This window comes from Notothenia rossii (genome assembly GCF_949606895.1).
Source record: "Notothenia rossii genome assembly, chromosome: 5".
NCBI classification, from domain to species: domain Eukaryota; kingdom Metazoa; phylum Chordata; class Actinopteri; order Perciformes; family Nototheniidae; genus Notothenia; species Notothenia rossii.
In genome coordinates, this window is record NC_136903.1 from 73,536,638 (window position 1) to 73,555,244 (window position 18,607).

General features: G+C 46.3%; 1 protein-coding gene across 3 annotated transcripts in view; it reads right to left on the reverse strand.

Moving 5' to 3' along the window:
• The window catches only part of celsr2 (cadherin, EGF LAG seven-pass G-type receptor 2), a 60,383-nt gene extending 50,273 nt beyond the window's left edge, over window positions 1-10,110 (reverse strand). For all 3 annotated transcript variants that reach the window (XM_079681261.1, XM_079681260.1, XM_079681259.1), the window contains exon 1: window positions 6,297-10,110. In XM_079681261.1, coding sequence (XP_079537387.1) covers window positions 6,297-9,837 — 3,541 coding nt within the window. In that variant the 5' untranslated portion in view covers window positions 9,838-10,110. The remainder of the gene's footprint in view (window positions 1-6,296) is intronic.
• Between the last annotated feature and the right edge of the window lie 8,497 nt (window positions 10,111-18,607).

Genomic DNA, 18,607 nt, shown 5'->3' on the forward strand with positions numbered 1-18,607 from the left:
ACTTCCTTACAGAGCCCCTCCTCCAACACATACGAACGCGCACATGACCAATGAGGGCACGAGATAAGTTTGTGCACCGATGGAAGGCTGACAGGCTGGTAGGCCATCCAGTTATTTTAGGGTAAAAATGATTGGTCATGCTTTTTACAGCACTACGGCTTTCAAGGGATGACATTTTTTTATGGATTTTTTGTCAAAGCACTTAAGATATTCATTGCTATCGGGATGTTAAGAGCATTCAATGGAATATAACAAAAAGTGTATCTTGAGCCGGTTTCTCAAACTTACCTACCACACCTTTAAGTTATATGAAACATCTGAGCAAGCCAAACAGCAATGAAGAAACACTGATTTGTGACGTTTAACTCTTGGAGGAGGAGATTTCTGCAGACATTCTGGCTCCAGATAAAAACCACCTGACCAATGAAAGAATCCTTACCTGGAGAAGCTAAATGCATGACAGCCAATGCCACTAAACTCTGTCTTTTGTTATTAATTTTATTGAGAAACCCCCAGGAAATGACACATTGTGCGTTTACCTTTATTGACAACTTATAAACTACTTTTAGCTAAACCTATTTTTCTTTCTTCACACACTCTCAATAATAACTTATGTCTATAGGGGGTTACAGCTCAATATGTGGATATATTTTTGAACCAAAACAACATTTTTATTTATAGCTACCTTTCACCTAGCACCAGCAGAGGTACGCCTAAGTCTAACTATTCGTGAGCTTCATCATAAGTGCTCAGTCATGAAGTTTAAAAAGTACCTGAATCAGACTGTACAGTAAATAGGATACGTCACGGAGGACTAGCAGGCCTGGTGAAACTGTCATGAAGAGGCAACACCAGGGAAAACAAGTGGACACAATGAGAGAGGGGTGGGGGGGTGGGCTCGTCCCAGACAGATCCCACAACCATTGTCTGCCGGGATAGTGAGGACAATGCAGGACAACGCTGAGATATAAGCAAGCACCACAAGGCCTCACCCCGCGATGCCCCAGTCCTAATCTCCCAAACACGATTTCCCCACATACAGATGATGTCATCCTCCCCCCTTCTCACCCGCACCCTCACCCCACCTCCGGACCTTCAATGCAACCAAGCGTGGCGGAGGGAGACCCGCAGGAGGATGTTCAGGGCTGAGAAACAAGGCGGCAGAGAGATATCGGATACCCTCTGAGTGCATCTGTGTCACAAATCAAAGAGCTTAAAAGACAACGCTATCATATCACCGCAAACTTTAAACTCTTCGAAACACAGGGCCTCTCACATCTGTCACATGCAACTCTAAACTTTGTCCTTTCCATGGAAAGTTTTTATCTGCGGTCAGGTGTCGGCTGACTGTCCTGTAAAAACGTTGGCAGTGAAAGCTGCGGGCGGGACAGGTCAGTGTCCCGGAGCATTACAGGTCCAAAGAAAGCCTTACATGCCTCACTGGAAAGAGGGAGAGGGGGACAGTTGCTCTTTGGAACTTTATGTGCCTCCCCTCCCCCCCATCTCCCCTCCACAAAAGGGACCTTACCCCTCCGTCCCCACCCACAAGGAATTTCTCAGGCATTGCTAGGTTCACCATGACAACTGGGGTGCTTAACAAAGCATTTCTCTTAGGCATTCTTCCTTTCACAGTCAAAGGAGGGAGAGACAGAGAGAGAGAGAGAGGGGGGGAGAAGAGGGAGGGTGGAGGAGCTTGAAATGATGGGAGGGAACAGTGGAGGTTGCAGGGGTGAGAGCTATAGACCCGCGTAGATAGGAGAAAAATGGGAATGGTGACAGGCAAACAAAAAGGGGGAAAGAGAAACAGGATCAAGGTGATAGGTGATGTTAGATGGAGGAAAGAGAAGAGAAACACGTTCGCTACAAAAATTCCAAGCAAGCCTCGAGTGTGACTAACGCCATCCGGGGAGAATGAAAAGAGCGAATTACAGATGACTCCAGCACCAAACACAGCCGAGCATTCGCAAGCTGTGACTTTGAATCCTATGAATCAACCATAGGGCTTACAGAAATTCATCAACGCAGAAACCTAGGCGTGCTCTGTTTGAGTGAAATAATGATATGACGGCGAGGAAGAAATGCAATCAGAGAGGTCCAGCTGTTTGAGGCCTCTAACATATATAAAAGATGTGTGCAGCCTAGTGTTACAGAACACAAACCCCTGAGAAAGTCCCTCCACAGACAGCTTAAAGGTTTAATAGATTATAATGAAATTACGCTGGCTTAGAATGTCTTGGCTCTTACTTTTACGATATGTGATGAAGAAGAGAGTCTCCTCTATTAAAATTCCAGTCTTGTAGCATAATCGTATGCAAGGCTGGCAAAGGGCAGGGGGCAAAGGTCTAAGAAATTCAACTACATACATTGCTATTATCTATGTTATCTAATTAAAGGAAAAACACTGAGCATCCACATATTTTAAAGAAGTTATTCAAGCACTAAATACCCTTTGAAACCCAAACACCTGATACATATAATCGTATGTATGTTTGTTCCAGTAGGTTTGGTTGAATGCCAACAGGTTTGGCTCAGACAAGTTTGACAACAAAGTCGTTTAACCTTGGAGCATCAACAACCACTTTAGATGCTTGAAACTTAAAAATCTCTCCCTCCACACTGACCAGAGCCAGAGAATATCTGCTGTCCACCATGTAATTTGAGCGTCTGTACAACCTGCAGTGTGATGTGAGCTGAATCTAACTGCCATCATTAGTTGCGGAGGCGTGTTTGTCTGTTAAATCTCGGCATTGGCGCTTGCAAAGTAAGCATGCAGGCTATGGTACAGGCTTGGATTCAGAATGTGATTACACAAGGACAACGTGTCCTCGTAGTTGGAATAATGTATACATTGTATTTTTGCCACCCAGGAGGTTAACATGTAAGTGTTTCAATCCTACAGAGTCACTGTATATTGCAAGAGACGTGCAGGAATTAATGTTCAACATAATGTTGACAACACTACAGAAGACACAACAAATTAACTTCATATTTAAACTAAAGAGGATAATAACATGTTCAAAAATAGGAGATGATGTAGGATTAGCTATAGCTTCGATACGGAAATTAACAGGGCTTCAAAGATGACAGAAGCAGGGGGGGAAATCTCACCCTTCAAATGCAAACACCTATTTATGCAGGCTCACGCTTGCCTGGGAACAGTAGATCAGCCCCTGAGTATGTCAACACTGGTCTGGCACATCCCAGGATACAGATGCAGCATATCTAATCCCTCAGACGACAATCAGCCTCTCAATTCTGCAGTGTGACCGCATTTCTCTTCATAATACAGAAGTGGCACATTTGTTAGTTCCGTTCTCAAAATGTCAAAAATAGGAGCTACAACTGAACAGATCACTCAAACCAGTTTTGGTACAGAAAAAACAAGTTAAATAGTACCCTAATATGAGTTTATTGTTCTCCTCATATTTAGTAAGGAGGCAGGCCCAATGCTAGCACACTACTGCTGTCAATCTGACTCCTTTACATCTTTAAATGGTTATGATAACCAATTGTAAGCCAGTGCATACAACATCTGTTTGCCATTGCAGTGACAAATAAATCTAGATGCAAGTGAACCAAACAAATAATTTAGTCAATGTTACTTATACTTTGACACTTAAATCAGTACATTTGCTCCTCAGGTAGTTTGGTGCTGAGCCACTATATTTATGGTGCATTTGAAGTGAGTTGATGATTGCTGAAAAGGCTAAAGATGTGGCTCTTGTTTCCTGTAAATCGACTCTTGGAGAAATTAGCATACGGTACAAAAGTTACACTTGACAGAGAATTATAAAGGAAAATATAACATTGAGACATGATATTAAATAGAAAACACACATTATCTCTAAGTGAAACTTGCCGATTAGACACTGATATCCCTAAGAGTCTGTCAATACTCTGATATTCTTTCCAAGAGATTTAATATAGAATAACATTTGTTATTGACACCCAGGTTATTAAAATGTCTGGGGGTCACTGTAATAACAGTATCAAGCATATGTCATACTTTATGTTGTATTGAAGATATTAATATGACATGATATGGTTTTCATTATCTGAAAATTAATTACTGTAGAACGAGCAGTTGGGGCAGTGCAATGGATTATATTCCTAAATTAAGAAGATAATCATAATCTGTGGATTATTTAAAAGGTGGTACTAAAGCTCCTGAATGGGACATCCTAAAAACTTGAGCAAAGTGCAGCTACATTTGAAACGTTGCATCCATTTCAGAGTGAGGAGCTGTGCTCAAAAATGATGTTAATCACAGTCCAACAGCATACAAAAGAGCCCATCAAAAATCGTCCATCATAAGGGGCCTCTTAAACGGCAGCACGAAGAGAAAGATAATGGGAAGACTTGGGAGGTCCCTGGAGGGAGAAGCCTTTCAAAATTGGGGTCAGCGGCATCTATTGGATGAGCTCATCTTCCTACCCCACCTCCTCCTCCTCCTGTTGCCCGTCTAAGGGCTTTCCTGCTCTCTTACAGTACGACTGTATTTTTCCAACATGTTGCCAGTTTAAACCACCACAACTTAACCCTCCACCCCTTCCCCCTATGTCCTCCTGCCTCCCTCTGTCTCCTTCTGTCTCCGGCAGGGGTGCTGACACATAAACCCCAGCAGGTGCGGGACGCGCTGGGCAGACACAGCCTCTAATTGGTCCATGGTGGAGTCACAGCTGTTGCCCTCAACCACAGCCTGGTATGAGCTTGAGCGCCTGCCTCTCAATCGACAGCTCACTATTGTTCTCAAGAGAGGCAGAGCTCGGCTCCTATCCATTCTAACAACTAGCCACTTTAAAAAAAACAGTATCTGCTCCTCACTGCCAACTCATCAACAATCACTTCACTGTCTCACTCAGTCAAATCAATGAATTCCTGAATTTCCTTACAGCCCTAATCCTCACTGTTCTTGTTAAGTATCTGATTTCCTTTTTAAACCAATCTCCTAATGTTCTCTGGCTCTCTCTGTTTCTGTCTCTCAGGTTGTGCCAAGGTCAAAGAGGAGTGAGATTTACAGCAGATCACACTGCGTCAAATAAGCTCTAACAGAGGTTAACAACAACACGCCCCCCACTCTCTGTGGGTCCAATTCAAGTTCAGTCACATTTTTGGAGCAAATAAAACTCTCTAATTTGTGCAGGCATGCAAGATTAAAAAGGTGCAGAAAAGGCAGGCCGTTTCTGACATGCAGGTTAGGAGAGACAACAGCAGCAGTGAGCAAGAACAGACAAAAAGTGCCAGGCTTGTTTGAATGACCTATAACCTTCTCTTGCCTAAAGTAAAAGTGTTAAAGAGTGGAACAAACAAGGCTTTACATCCCAACCAACAGTTTTTCTCTCTTAATTAACCATCAAACCGGCTTAAACACTCTGAAAGCTGAAAGCTATTCAATTCCAGCCCATTGGTTTGACTACAGAGAGAAAAAAACAAGCCAGTCAAACAATTCAACACTTAAATAACATCACTGCTTGATTCTGACTCTACACAAGCTCTAGAAAGAAACCACAATTGAATTATGTCTTTCATAGTATGTGGGAGGGGGGGTATGATGGACAATCATGGGGCATGATCAGTTTGGCCACTGGAGTGTGGATCCCACAGGACACAGACCTGCTCAGACAAACAGCTATTTAAATCTCCTCAATAGACGGAGCGAAATCAGTCTTCTCATAAGGGGTTGCCAAATGACAGAAGGCACCTTCTACATTACCCAAATTAATTTAAATAACAGACTTAACATGTTTAAATACATCTTTGGGAACAGGTGCCATGTGTGATTATTTGAAAAGGGGAAGAAGTGGAGTGGCTCAAAAATAAGAGCTGCAAAGAACGATGTTATTGAACGATTATGAACAAATTATTCTCTGATTGCAGCTTCTTAAATGTGAATGATTTCAGGTATCTCGACTCCTTGATGACAGTAAAGTGGATGTCTTTGAGTTGTGGACTAAACAAGGAACACTGAAAGACATTTTTCGTAATTTTTTCTTAAAATGTAAGAGCAAGCAAGCAACCAATGTATTACTTACTTACTTTTACTATTTCAAATATCTTACAGTGAAAATGAATCCTCCTTCATGAATATTTCTATTATAGAGAAATCACTCTGCAACACTGAAGCCAAAGGAGACATACTTAAGCCATCATCACTTCCATTATCTTGTGAGGTGAAGCGAAGAGAAAATGTAAATGAAGAGACAGGACGTGTTAATGGAAATAGAGTAGGAAAACAACTTCACCCCCTCACTGCACTGAGAGGAGTCTGAAACACATAGAGTTATAAACAGTCTCACCTGACACTGAGATCCTCATGGAGGCCTCCAGGGGCCGGTTGTTATCCAGAGCCGGGCTCAGCTGGATCTCCCCCGTGCTTTGGTTCAGGAGGACTAGGTTCAGCTCGTTGCCCACCTCGAAGCTGTAGTGAAGCTGATCCGAGATGTCGGGGTCGAACGCTGGGATGCGCCCGATCACTCCAGTGGGGAAGCTGTTGGATTTGTCTGTCACGTAGTTGTTGAAGATGATCTGGAAGTTTTTGAGCACAGGCAGGTTGTCATTCTTGTCGACCAGTTTGATGTGGACTGTGGCGCGGCTGACCAGAGGAGCCGAGGTGGCCTGGACCACAATCACATACTCAGACTTTGTCTCATAGTCCAGGTCTATCAGTGCTGTCAGCTCTCCGGAGAAGATGTCCAGCTGGAACACCTCGGGGATGTTTCCCTCCACTATCTGGTACATAATCTGTGCATTGCTGCCTTCATCTGGATCTGTGGCTAACACATGTGCAAAAACAACACCTATGGGGCTGTTCTCCTCCACCATGATGTCAAACTCATCTTTCTCAAACACAGGAGGGTTGTCATTCACATCTAGGATTGTAACGTGGACATTTACTGGTGTTTTCAGAGCAGGAACGCCTTTATCTACAGCAAACGCCTGCAGGCTGTATACAGGCACATTTTCTCTGTCCAACCTACGCAGTGTTCGAATAATACCAGAGGTGGACTCAATTATGAAATCTCCATCACCATCCTCCCCCCCTTGGAAGGTGTAGAAGACACGACCGTTGAGCCCAGAGTCTCTATCAGTGGCAGAAACCTGGACCACGCTGGTGAACACCGGCACGTCCTCCATGACGGAGCCTGTGTAGTGATCTCTGAGGAAGCGGGGGGAGTTATCGTTGACATCATTCACCAGTATCTCCAGGTAGGTGGTGTCAGACTTCTGCGGGATGCCATTATCCCGAGCAGTAATGGCCAGCGTGTAAGACACTTGGTCTTCGTAGTCCAGCTCCATCTGTGTGGTGACAGCTCCTGTGTCGGTGTCGATGTCAAATTGAGGGATGCTGTCTTCCATAAAGTAGGTGATGCGGGCGTTTTCACCTGTATCTTCATCTGTGGCACTTATCACGACAACAGTGGTGCTGACAGGCTTGTCCTCGTTGATGTTGACGGTGTAGTGTGAGCTCTGGAACACAGGCCGGTGTGTGTTGGCGTCAGTGACATTGACAAACACTTTAGTGGTGTCAAGAAGTGTACCATCACTTGCAGTGACGGTGAGGACGTACTGGCGTTCTAGTTTGTAGTCTAAAGGCAGCGCCAGAGTAATGAGTCCCCCTCCGCTCTGACTCGTGATGGAGAATCTGTTGCGGGTGTTACCGCTGGATATCTGGTAGGTCACCACACTGTTGATGTCCTGGTCCACAGCCGACACCGTCACCACGCTGGTTCCCACAGATGCATCCTCGTTCAGTCGCATGTAATACGCCTTCTGAGTGAACTCTGGGTTGTTGTCGTTGACGTCGAGAATAGTCATGCTGATGCTGGCTGAGGAGGACATGACAGGGTAGCCGTGATCTCGGGCCTCCACTCCAAAGTTGAAAAAATCTACACTCTCTCTGTCCAGCTCAGCAGCCACTATAATCCACCCTGTGCTGTTGTTGATGCTGAAGGGGAAGTTTGGCGTGGTGTCAGTGAGGAGATACTCCAGCTTAGAGTTGTCTCCAGAGTCTGCATCCACGGCTTGGATGTGGATGATGGAGTAACCCAGCGGCACGTTCTCCAGCACGGTGGCCTGGAATGGGGTGCTGACAAAAATGGGAGCGTTGTCATTGACATCCAGCACCTGCACTGTGACCAGGCCGCTGATGTTGGAGAGGGGAGGACGTCCTCCATCCTGAGCCCTGATTCTTAAAGTGTATTCTTTGTTCGCCTCGTAATCCAGGTGACTCACCAGGTCCATGTTACCTGTCTGAGCGTCGATGTAAAACTGTCCCCTGGTGTTCCCACTCATGATGCTGAAGTGAACCACAGCGTTGCTCCCTCGGTCCTGATCTGTGGCGCTGACCTGCAGGATCTCTGTGTTAGGGCTCAAGTCCTCTGGCACCTGAACTACATAGCGTTTCTCACTGAACTGTGGAGCATTATCATTGTCATCTTCAACCACAATGTGAACTGTAGCTGTGGCGCTGCGGGGCGCGGGGTCACGACCTTGGTCATTTGCCTCGACTAGCAACATATAGGCGTCCACCTCCTCCCTATCTACAAGGCCTCTGGTGCGGATTACACCAGACCTCGAATCAATCTCAAACACCTCATTGGACCCGTTACTGTTGATGATGCGGTAAAGGATGTTACCATTAACAGGTGCGTCCCCATCTGTCGCCCTTACAGTTAACACCTCATAGCCTATTTCTAGATTCTCCCTGATGTTTTCCTTATAGTCCTCCTGCTCAAACACGGGGCCATGATCATTAGTGTCCCTGACTGTGATAGTGAGGGTGGCCATGCCTGTACGCCGTGGCTTGCCGTGGTCAACGGCGGTCACACGAAACACATGAGTGTCTTTAGTCTCCCTGTCCAGCACCTCTATTGTGGACACAGCACCGTTGATCGGGTCCACTGCAAACAGATTGTTTGAGCGGCTATCAAAGAGAGCTTCTATAAAATACTCCAGCCTGCCTGCCTCACCCTCATCCACATCCATTGCTTTCAAAACAACAACAGGAGTCCCGGCTGGCTGATTCTCTGCCACAGACACTTGGTACATTGGAGGTTGAAACTGAGGGCTGCTGTTGATGCTTCTCCTCCTCCTGCTCACAATCCCTGAATCAGACTGAGCTGCCTTTTCTAACAACTTCCCTAGGTGGGCCTGCCTGAAGGGACCCTGCCCCACACGCCAGTGGATGGAAATGGGATTCACTTCTGCACTCAATCCATTCCCTGTGAGCACATCGCAGATGAGGTCTAGCTCCCGGAGTGTGTCCTGCATCCAGCAGAGCGTCTCAGACACACACAAGTCACCCTCAGAAAAGTAAAAGTCCCGGGTGTTGGTGACTTTGCAGCGGAGAGGGGCTCCAGGTAGCAGACCCCCCACTGCAAATAAAGCAGAGCCTGCTTCGTGGCACTCTGAGCGGTGTTGGCTCTCCGTGCTAAACAAACTGAGCACCTCCATGTCCCACTGAGGTTCTCTTTTACGCACGTTTGAACAGTTCCTACCGTGAACATGCACTTCATACTGGCTGGTGAGGAGGTGCCTGTAGCCGGGGTCCCTGCAGTCAGACACAGTGAACACGGTAAAGGGGTTGGAGCGCAGCGAGGGGCACTTTATCGAGTCCGAAACAAACACGATGCCCGCCGCCGCGTCTGTCTCCAGAAACTGCTCCGTGAATTTGGGAGCGAGTACCTGATCCAAAGTACAGCGCGCGCTCCGCTCCACCCCGGCCACCACAGTCCTTGGCCCCACATCCTCACTGATGTGAACGGTGTAACAATGCACAAGCGAATCCAGTTTACACCACCAGAAAATCAACAACAAATCCCATTTAACGAAGTGCATCGCTCCTAAGTTTGTGTGTCTCCGAATGGGAATATGTGTCGCTCCTTATTCCTTTAAACTTTCCGCCTGTGAGTTTCCCTTTGTTGCAGAGGAGCCATGCTTTCAGCGGGCGCACTTCTCTCTGGTCACTCCGGCTGATTTGAAGACGTTAACCCGCAGTAACCTTGGCTGGAGCGCCTTACACACACTCGCACACACGCCGGCAGCAACAACAAGAGCAGCAGCACCTCCGCTCAGTCCGCGTAACTCCGCTTGAATGGTGAAAATGGCTCCAGCTCCCCCTGCGCCTTGAGGCTCCTCATTATCATAAACCTGTGTGTGCGCGTGTGTTTCTGTGTGTGCGCGCGCGTGTGTGTGAGAGAGAAAGAGAGAAGGGGGGATGTCTGAGGACTTGGCAGAAACCCTGTCACTTGAGATAAATAGTAACTTCCTAAATGCTTCATCAACATAGGAGACAAAAGCAAGACTTTCATTATAGCTTATACTTTTTACTTTACATTGTTAATTTGTTATTGCCATGTTGGAATGTTTTAGCTGTGAGTTAGTTTGGTTTTATGCATGTTGATAGTCTAGAGTAGACTATAATACTTCGACAGAGCTCTTGTGACACATAACTAACCAAAACCACAATTATTTCATCAGGAACAAGCGTATAGGTCCACACCTCCACAAAGAGTTTACTCATTAACTGGAAGACATTCCTCAAATGGTAGGTTTTAGGTGTTTAAACGGTCCCATCACCCACAGTGTTTAAATAGAACAAATGTAATACATTTCACCTCATTTTTGTTAACTTGTTGATTTAGATCCAATGGTCCAGTTTCAGGACCATAAACGATACTAGTATGAGGTCAACTCTGTTAGAATAAAATACATTAAACAGAATCAAATTACATTTGAACGTGATGGGCTACAGACCAGTGTCTTGATAAAAACTGTGAAGTAGGTGTAAAACTCGGAGCTCAGTTGATGTGCTGAACGTCATTGACACCTAGTGGACAAAGTACAGTCACACAGTTTTAGAAGCACAGCCTTAGGTTTTCATCTGATGTTGCTGGAGTTTATAAAAGCTAAATAAAATCTAAAATAACCCACTTATCTAATGGATTTCTAATTGCAAGTAACTTTATTTTACAAGTATTGATTTATTGTGTTCTGTATTGCGTTTAAAGGTGTAGCCAAATAAATGTCAGCTTTTTGTTAAAATTGTTGTTTTACTAATCATTACCAAGAATAACATCTCTAAAGTTAGATTATCAGATATGATTGATTCGGAGAAAGCTGTCTGTTAAATTATCTTATTTGGCTTTGTTAAATTTAGATGGGATGGAAAAATACTTCTATAGCGAGGGAAAAAAGGTATACAAGTAGGAGTGCAAAATAAGTTAAGTTTTTATTGATCATTACTTAGTCTAAAATCCTCAAAACCGATGTCCTTCTTGTCCAGTAAAGTACGAGTAGTACTAGGTAGTCATACAATCTGGTAAAGAATAGGGAGACAATGGGTCACATGACATGGAAGCTATTGAAAATATAAGACTTTTCAGCAACTAATGAGGAATTTTCATTTTTAAATGGTGATATGAAACCAAGGCGGACCGGAATCCAATAAAATATAAGTGTGTCCTACTTGTGCAGTGTAGTAATAGCCTATGCTGCATTGATTTGGAATCAAATCAGATTTTTGAACAACAAATACTTACTTTTGCCTTAATATATTCATAAAAAATACAAAAGAATGTGGAAGATCATGCTATAGAAAGAAAATAGTTCGATGGACTTTTTTCTTGTATCAGGTTACACAATAATGCTCAGTGAGACGTCTAAAACTACAATATGTTAAAATGAATATGCATTAAAAACTTTATAGAGTCTTCATGTCTGGAGTGCATTTTCTGAACTAATTGTCCCGTGTAGGCAAACTATAGATTACTTACGTAACCCCAGTTCTCAGAGTAACATGAAGTGAGATGTCTCACTATGGGATGCGCCTCAACGCGTATGCAAACAGAAGCATCAATCTCATTACGCCAATCCTGATTGGCTGGTGATCTTGACCTCTACGTCAGGGAATCCACCCACCCTATAAGTAGCTTGCGCTACGACGCAGTGTCATTCAAAAATAAGCACCTCTTCTCGCTTCGCCTTAGCAAGAAGGGCCGTCTGGTGAGACATCTCACTTCATGTTAGTCTGAGAACTGTGGTTACGTAAGTAACTTATAGTTCTCATTCATAACACTCCGTTCGATGTCTCACTATGGGATATTGAAACTCCCGTATTGCTAGACATGCTTATCTCGAAAATCACCAAAACAACCAGAACTTAACAGGTAGAACCCTGTCTCAACACGGGGCCCAGCACTGCGCGGGCCACACTTGGAGCAGAGACATCTAGCCTGTAAAAGCGGACAAAAGTGAGCGGTGAGGACCAGCTCGCTGCTGCACAAATGCCTTGGATGGAAACACCCTTGAACAAAGCCCAGGATGTAGCCAGTCCACGAGTAGAATGAGCATGCAGGCCCGTTGGTGCCTGCAAACCCTGACTCGTATAAACCAGAGCAATCGCTTCCACAATCTAGTGGGAGAGCCGATTCCTGGTAACGGGCTTGCCCTTCTGAGGGTTAGCCCAGGATATAAAGAGTTGGTCATTGCAACAAAACTCTTTTGACCTGTCCATATAGGTGCGTAAATCACGAACTGGACACAGCAAATTCGGCCGCTGTTCCTCAGAAGAACACAGCGGTGGAGGAAATGCCACAATGTCAATGGGGGTACAGGAGCCAACCACCTTAGGTATAAAGGCAGGGTTGGGCTTCAGCAACACTCTCGTTTGAGAGGAGTGCATGCAGGATGTACAGAGAGCACATGAATGTTGCTGACTCGCTTGGCAGATGCCAGAGCCAGTAACAGCACTGTCTTCAGTGACAGGTGTTTCATGTCAGCTTCTTCCAGGGGTTCAAATGGAGGTCGAGTGAGCCCATCTAAAGCCACTGCCAAGTCCCATAAGGGCACCAGTGACCTGGAAACAGGGAGGAGCCTGTGAGCCCCTTTCATAAAACGGCAGACCAGAGGATGTTGGCTAGCCATCTTTCCCTCAAAGCCCACATGGCATGCAGCAATAGCAGCCAGGTACACTTTGATCGTAGAGAAAGCTCTGTGTTTATCAATTAGGTCCTGTAGAAATGATAAAATCACCCCGACAGGACATTGAAAAGAGATGTGTCCTTTTTGAAGGCACCACTCCTCAAACACCCTCCACTTACAGTCATAGAGAGACCTGGTGGAGGAAGCTCTTGCACTCTGAATAGTGTTTATCATCTTCTGAGCAAGCCCCACTGTATTCAGATTGTACCACTCACGGGCCAGGCTCATAGTGCCAAGCGCTCTGGGTGCGGGTGAAAGATCGTCCCATCCCCCGCCTGAGACAGTATGTCCCTGCGTAGTGGGAGCTGCCAGGCTGCCCGCACAGCAGCTGATATATCTCCGCCAGCCAGTACATTGCAGGCCAGTGCGGAGCTATCAGGATCAGTGTGTGGCGTTGTTCTCTCACTCTGGCCAGAGTTGGGGGTATCAGAGCCAGGGGTGGGAACGCGTACAGAAGGACCAGAGGCCAAACGTGCGCGAGCGCGTCCACGCCTAACGGTGCGTTTAAATCGCGCATTGAAAAGAACAGCTGACATTGAGCATTTTCTTTTGATGCAAACAGATCTACCGCGGCTCGGCCGTAACGCACCCACAGCTGACTCACAACCATTGGATGTAGAGTCCAGTCTGCATATAGTGGTGCACCTCTGGACAGCAGATCTGCCCCGAGGTTCATCACTCCTGGTATGTGCGTCGCTCTCAGAGAGAGGAGACGTCCGCAGCTCCATAAGATCAGTTTGCGTGCCAGCATGTGTAACTGGAGAGAACGCAAACCCCCTTGGCGGTTTATATACGATATTGTGGTCGTGTTGTCTGTCCTCACGAGGACATGATGTCCTCTGAGAAAAGGCAGAAAGCGTTTTAGGGTGAGGAACACCGCTAAAAGTTCCAGATAATTTATGTGTGACCGTTGGAGGTCTCTGCTCCAGAGACCCCTCACAGGTCGACCTTCGTATATACCCCCCCAGCCCGTCAGACATGCGTCTGTGGTGACCACCTTCCGTGATAGGACAGCACCCACAGGCACGCCCAGTACTAGAAAAGTCGGGTGCAGCCAGCGGCGCAGTGTCATTACGCATTTCATAGTGACCATCACTCTCCGCGCGCCATGCCGTGCGGGGTCCAGTCTGAGGGCAGCTACCCAGCGCTGAAACTCCCTCATGTGTAAGCATCCCAGTCGTACGACCAGGATGGCTGACGCCATGAGCCCCAGTAACCGCAGACATGATCTGAAGAGAACATATTGGCGTAGCCGGAAATGAGCGAGGTAAGCTCTGAAGGCTTTCACTCTTTCTGCTGACAGGCGGGCTGTAAAGGGCACCGAATTCAGGTGTAGGCCCAGGAAGAGTACAGTCTGGGCTGGGGACAAAATGCTCTTTTCTGTGTTTATTACGAAACCCAGGTCGAGCAGGTGTTTTACGAGGACATTCGTCTGCGTAATAGCCTCTTGCTCCGACTGTGCGAGAAGCAGCCAGTCGTCCAGATAAGTTGCCAAGCGAATACCCTGTTTTCTTAACGGGGCTATCACGGCTTCCGTACACCGTACAAACACTCGCGGGCTGAGAGACAGACCGAAGGGAAGGACTCTGTACTCGTAACAGACACCCTGAAAGGCGAACCTCAGATATTTCCTGTGTGGGTAATATACTGGGATGTGGAAATACGCATCTTTCAGGTCGACTGATGTGAACCAGTCGTTCTGGCGCACGAGACGCAACAGAGATGTGTGAGTGAGCATTCTGAATTTGTATCTTTTGAGATATTTGTTCAGAGCTCTCAAATCTAGTATAGGCCGAATTCCGTTCCCTCCCCGTTTGGACTGCGGTCAAGCCAGCCGTCTTTCACTTTTGCGTGGTCAAACCAGCCGCTCCTGTATTTCGAGTGCGCGATTAGTTACAGTTTTACGGTAATGCAATAAAACAACCCTGGGAAGCTGGATTTCAAAGTAAAGGATGGCATGTGGTTCATTTCTATTATTTGCGATTGAGGAACAGGGTAATTTATGAGAATAATTTTAGGACTTATTGCTTCATAAACTTGTTGCACAAATACTATGAACTACTTTTACTGTGTACTTTTTGAGAATGGCAAAATTCCCTCCAGAGAACAAGGAGGAGCATTTTCGTCTAACTTTGACGTGGGATAAAAAACATTTCTTCCATAAGTAGTTTATGAAACTGCCATGTTTGTACTTAATACTTCTAGGACTACTTGCAAACATAATATTAACTACTTTTACTGTGTACTTTGAGTTTCAAAGTCCCCTCCAGAGAAAAAAGATTGAGCATTTTCGTCTAACTTTGATGTGGGATAAAAAACATTTCTTCCATAAGTAGTTTATGAGTCTGCCATGTTTGTACTTAGTACTTCTTGTACTACTTTACATAAATAATATGAACTACTTTTACTGTGTACTTTTTCAGTCATTTGAGTTTCAAAGTCCTCTCCAGAGAACAAGAATGAGCATTTTTGTCAACTTTAATGTGGTCTAAAAAACATTTCTTCCATAAGTAGTTTATGAAACTGCCATGTTTGTACTTAGTACTTCTTAGACTACTTGCAAACATAATATGAACTACTTTTACTGTGTACTTTTCAGTAATTTGAGTTTCAAAGTCCCCTCCAGACAACAAGAAGGAGCATTTTCGTCTAACTTTGTCAACTTTAATGTCGTCATTCTTGTTCTCTGGAGGGGACTTTGAAACTCAAATTACTGAAAAAGTACACAGTAAAAGTAATTCATATTATTTTTGCAAGTAGTCTAATAAGTATTAAGTACAAACATGGCAGTTTCATAAACTACTTATGGAAGAAATGTTTTCTAGACCACACTAAAGTTGACAAAAATGCTCATTCTTGTTCTCTGGAGAGGACTTTGAAACTCAAATTACTGAAAAAGTACACAGTAAAAGTAGTTCATATTATTTGTGCAAGTAGTCTAAGAAGTACTAAGTACAAACATGGCAGACTTATAAACTACTTATGGAAGAAATGTTTTTTATCCCACATCAAAGTTAGACGAAAATGCTCAATCTTTTTTCTCTGGAGGGGACTTTGAAACTCAAATTACTGAAAAAGTACACAGTAAAAGTAGTTCATATTATGTTTGCAAGTAGTCTAAGAAGTACTAAGTACAAACATGGCAGTTTCATAAACTACTTATGGAAGAAATGTTTTTTATCCCACGTCAAAGTGAGACGAAAATGCTCCTTCTTGTTCTCTGGAGGGAATTTTGCCATTCTCAAAAAGTACACAGAAAAAGTAGTTCATAGTATTTGTGCAACAAGTTTATAAAGCAATAGGTCCTAACATTATTCTCATAAATTACCCTGTTCCTCAATCGCAAATAATAGAAATGAACCACATGCCATCCTTTACTTTGAAATCCAGCTTCCCAGGGTTGTTTTATTGCACTACCGTAAACCTGTAACTAATCGCGCACTCGAAATACAGGGGCGGCTGGTTTGACCACGCAAAAGTGAAAGACGGCTGGCTTGACCGCAGTCCGTTTGGGAACGAGGAAATACTTGGAATAAAAGCCGCTCTGACTCTGTTCGGCGGGTATTATCGATATAGCCTTCTTTTCTAGTTGCGAGAAAATCTCTTGCTCTAGAATATGGGCCGACTCTCCCCGAGCTTGTGAATACAGAATGCCCGACAAGCAAGGGGGGGGGGGGGGGGTGACAGCGAATTGGAGCCTGTAGCCCTGTGTTACTGTCTTGAAAACCCAAGCAGAATCTGTGAGCATCTTCCACTTTTCGCTCCTTAAAGCGAGCGGAGATGTCACATCTTCTATTTGTTGTGTTATGGGGCCCTGTAGTGTCTGAACACGGTGGTACCCCAGGTTGACAACCCCGGCCGACACTGCGCATGCGCATTAGGGTGGTGCCTTCACAATCCCGTCTAATGTCCGCCTTTTGAGAGAGAGGCCGTAGCCACTCTCAAAAGAGGGGTAGACGACAGACTGTTAATTGTTTTTATTGTTTTTCTTTTCATTTTTATTGACTGCGCCCTTGGCTTCAAGCATTTCCCTTATGGCGCGAACTTGAGGATGACGTTCTGGTATCACTCGAGGCAGCGGGAAGATGGGGGCATGATGGCACCCTGAAAAAACATGAGCATCTAACACTGGAACGTGTTCTGGAGCTGGGGAACAGGGAACTTCCAGCTCTCGAGGAGAGGAGAGGAGAGGAGGCTGTCAGGCCGCCCGCTTCTTCTTCCTCGCCTGATGGCTGAAAACCTGGGTCGGCTGTGCCTGAGCGGCAGCTGCCGGAACCAGAGATCTTCTTGGCCAGCTCACCCTCGCCTCGTGTCTGGGCTGGGGACCCGGGACGGGCTGTGGTCTCTGCTGCTTCGGTATCTTGAACCGGGCAGGACGTGAGGCAGCTTGAGTGAAGGCCTGCCGCGGGACTGTTGAAGGTGGCGGCTGGACCCTTCGGGGGAGACAGAGCTGCAGAGCCTCGTCTTCCTTCTTTTTTGATTCGCATTTCAGCTGCATCGAAGCTAGAGCGGAGCCAAATATGTCCTCGGGAACAATAGGCAGACCAGAACATCCTCTTTTTCCCGGTCTGGAAGGTTCGTCAGGTCGAGCCACCTGGCTCTCTCCTGTACCACCATAATTCCCATTGCTTTGCCTGTGGCTTGGACTGCACAGCGCTGCACACAGAGGTAAATGTCCGTGATCGCTGCGATCTCGTCCCACACGGCAGGCTCAGGTTTGCTCGACAAGTCTTCGCAGAGCTCCGCCTGGTAGGCGGTCAGCAGCGAGGAGACGTTGAGTGCCCTGGCGGACAAAGCTGCGGCTTTATAGGCCCGTTCGGTCATCGCTGACTGAAAACGGTCTGTCTTTGCCGGTAGCGTGGGGTTCCTGCTCGGTATCGAAGCCAGCCTCGGTTGGAGGTGGGCTGCCACCAGCGGTTCCATGGGCGGCATGCGGAGCAGGCCGAGCCTCTCCATACCGTCACAGTCCAGGGAGGAGGCACCCTGGATTGGGGCCTTGTTGCTGAAAGGGCGGTCTCTCCACGAGACCGATACCTCGTCCAGCATCTCTGGAAAGACTGGAAGGAGCTGCCTCTTCGTCCTCGCTGCTTGGGGCAATTGCTTCCCCTCGTAGCGAGATCTGGAGGTCTTCTTGGCCACTTCAGGCCATGGGATGTCCAGCCTGGACGCAGCGCGTTGACACACGGCCTGCAAGTCCATACTTAGGCAGGGCGAAGCTGGTGTGCTTTCGCCCGGGAGAGCGGACATCGCTCCCGGCTTTGCAGCCTGAGCCGATGAAACGACGATGTCATCCTCTTGCTCATCCGAGTCGGACAGGAGGAACTCAGAGGCATCCTCTTCTTCCTCCATATAGTCCAACTCCAGGACATCCTCCGCAGGTGGAACCATGGTGAGTTCCAGTTGGGAGACCCAGCTTGACACAGCGCAGGGCTCCGCTCTCGCGGCTCTTGCCGCCACCGGACCCCAGCCTGACACAGCGCAGGGCTCAATCTCTGCGGTGGACGCCACCATGTCTTGATTGCCGGCCGGCTAATCAGCGGACATGAGGGGGTCCTGTCCCGACAATCTAGCTTGGCGTGCTAGCCGTCGGCGGAGGCTCTTAATGGTGAAGCGGGCACAATGCCCG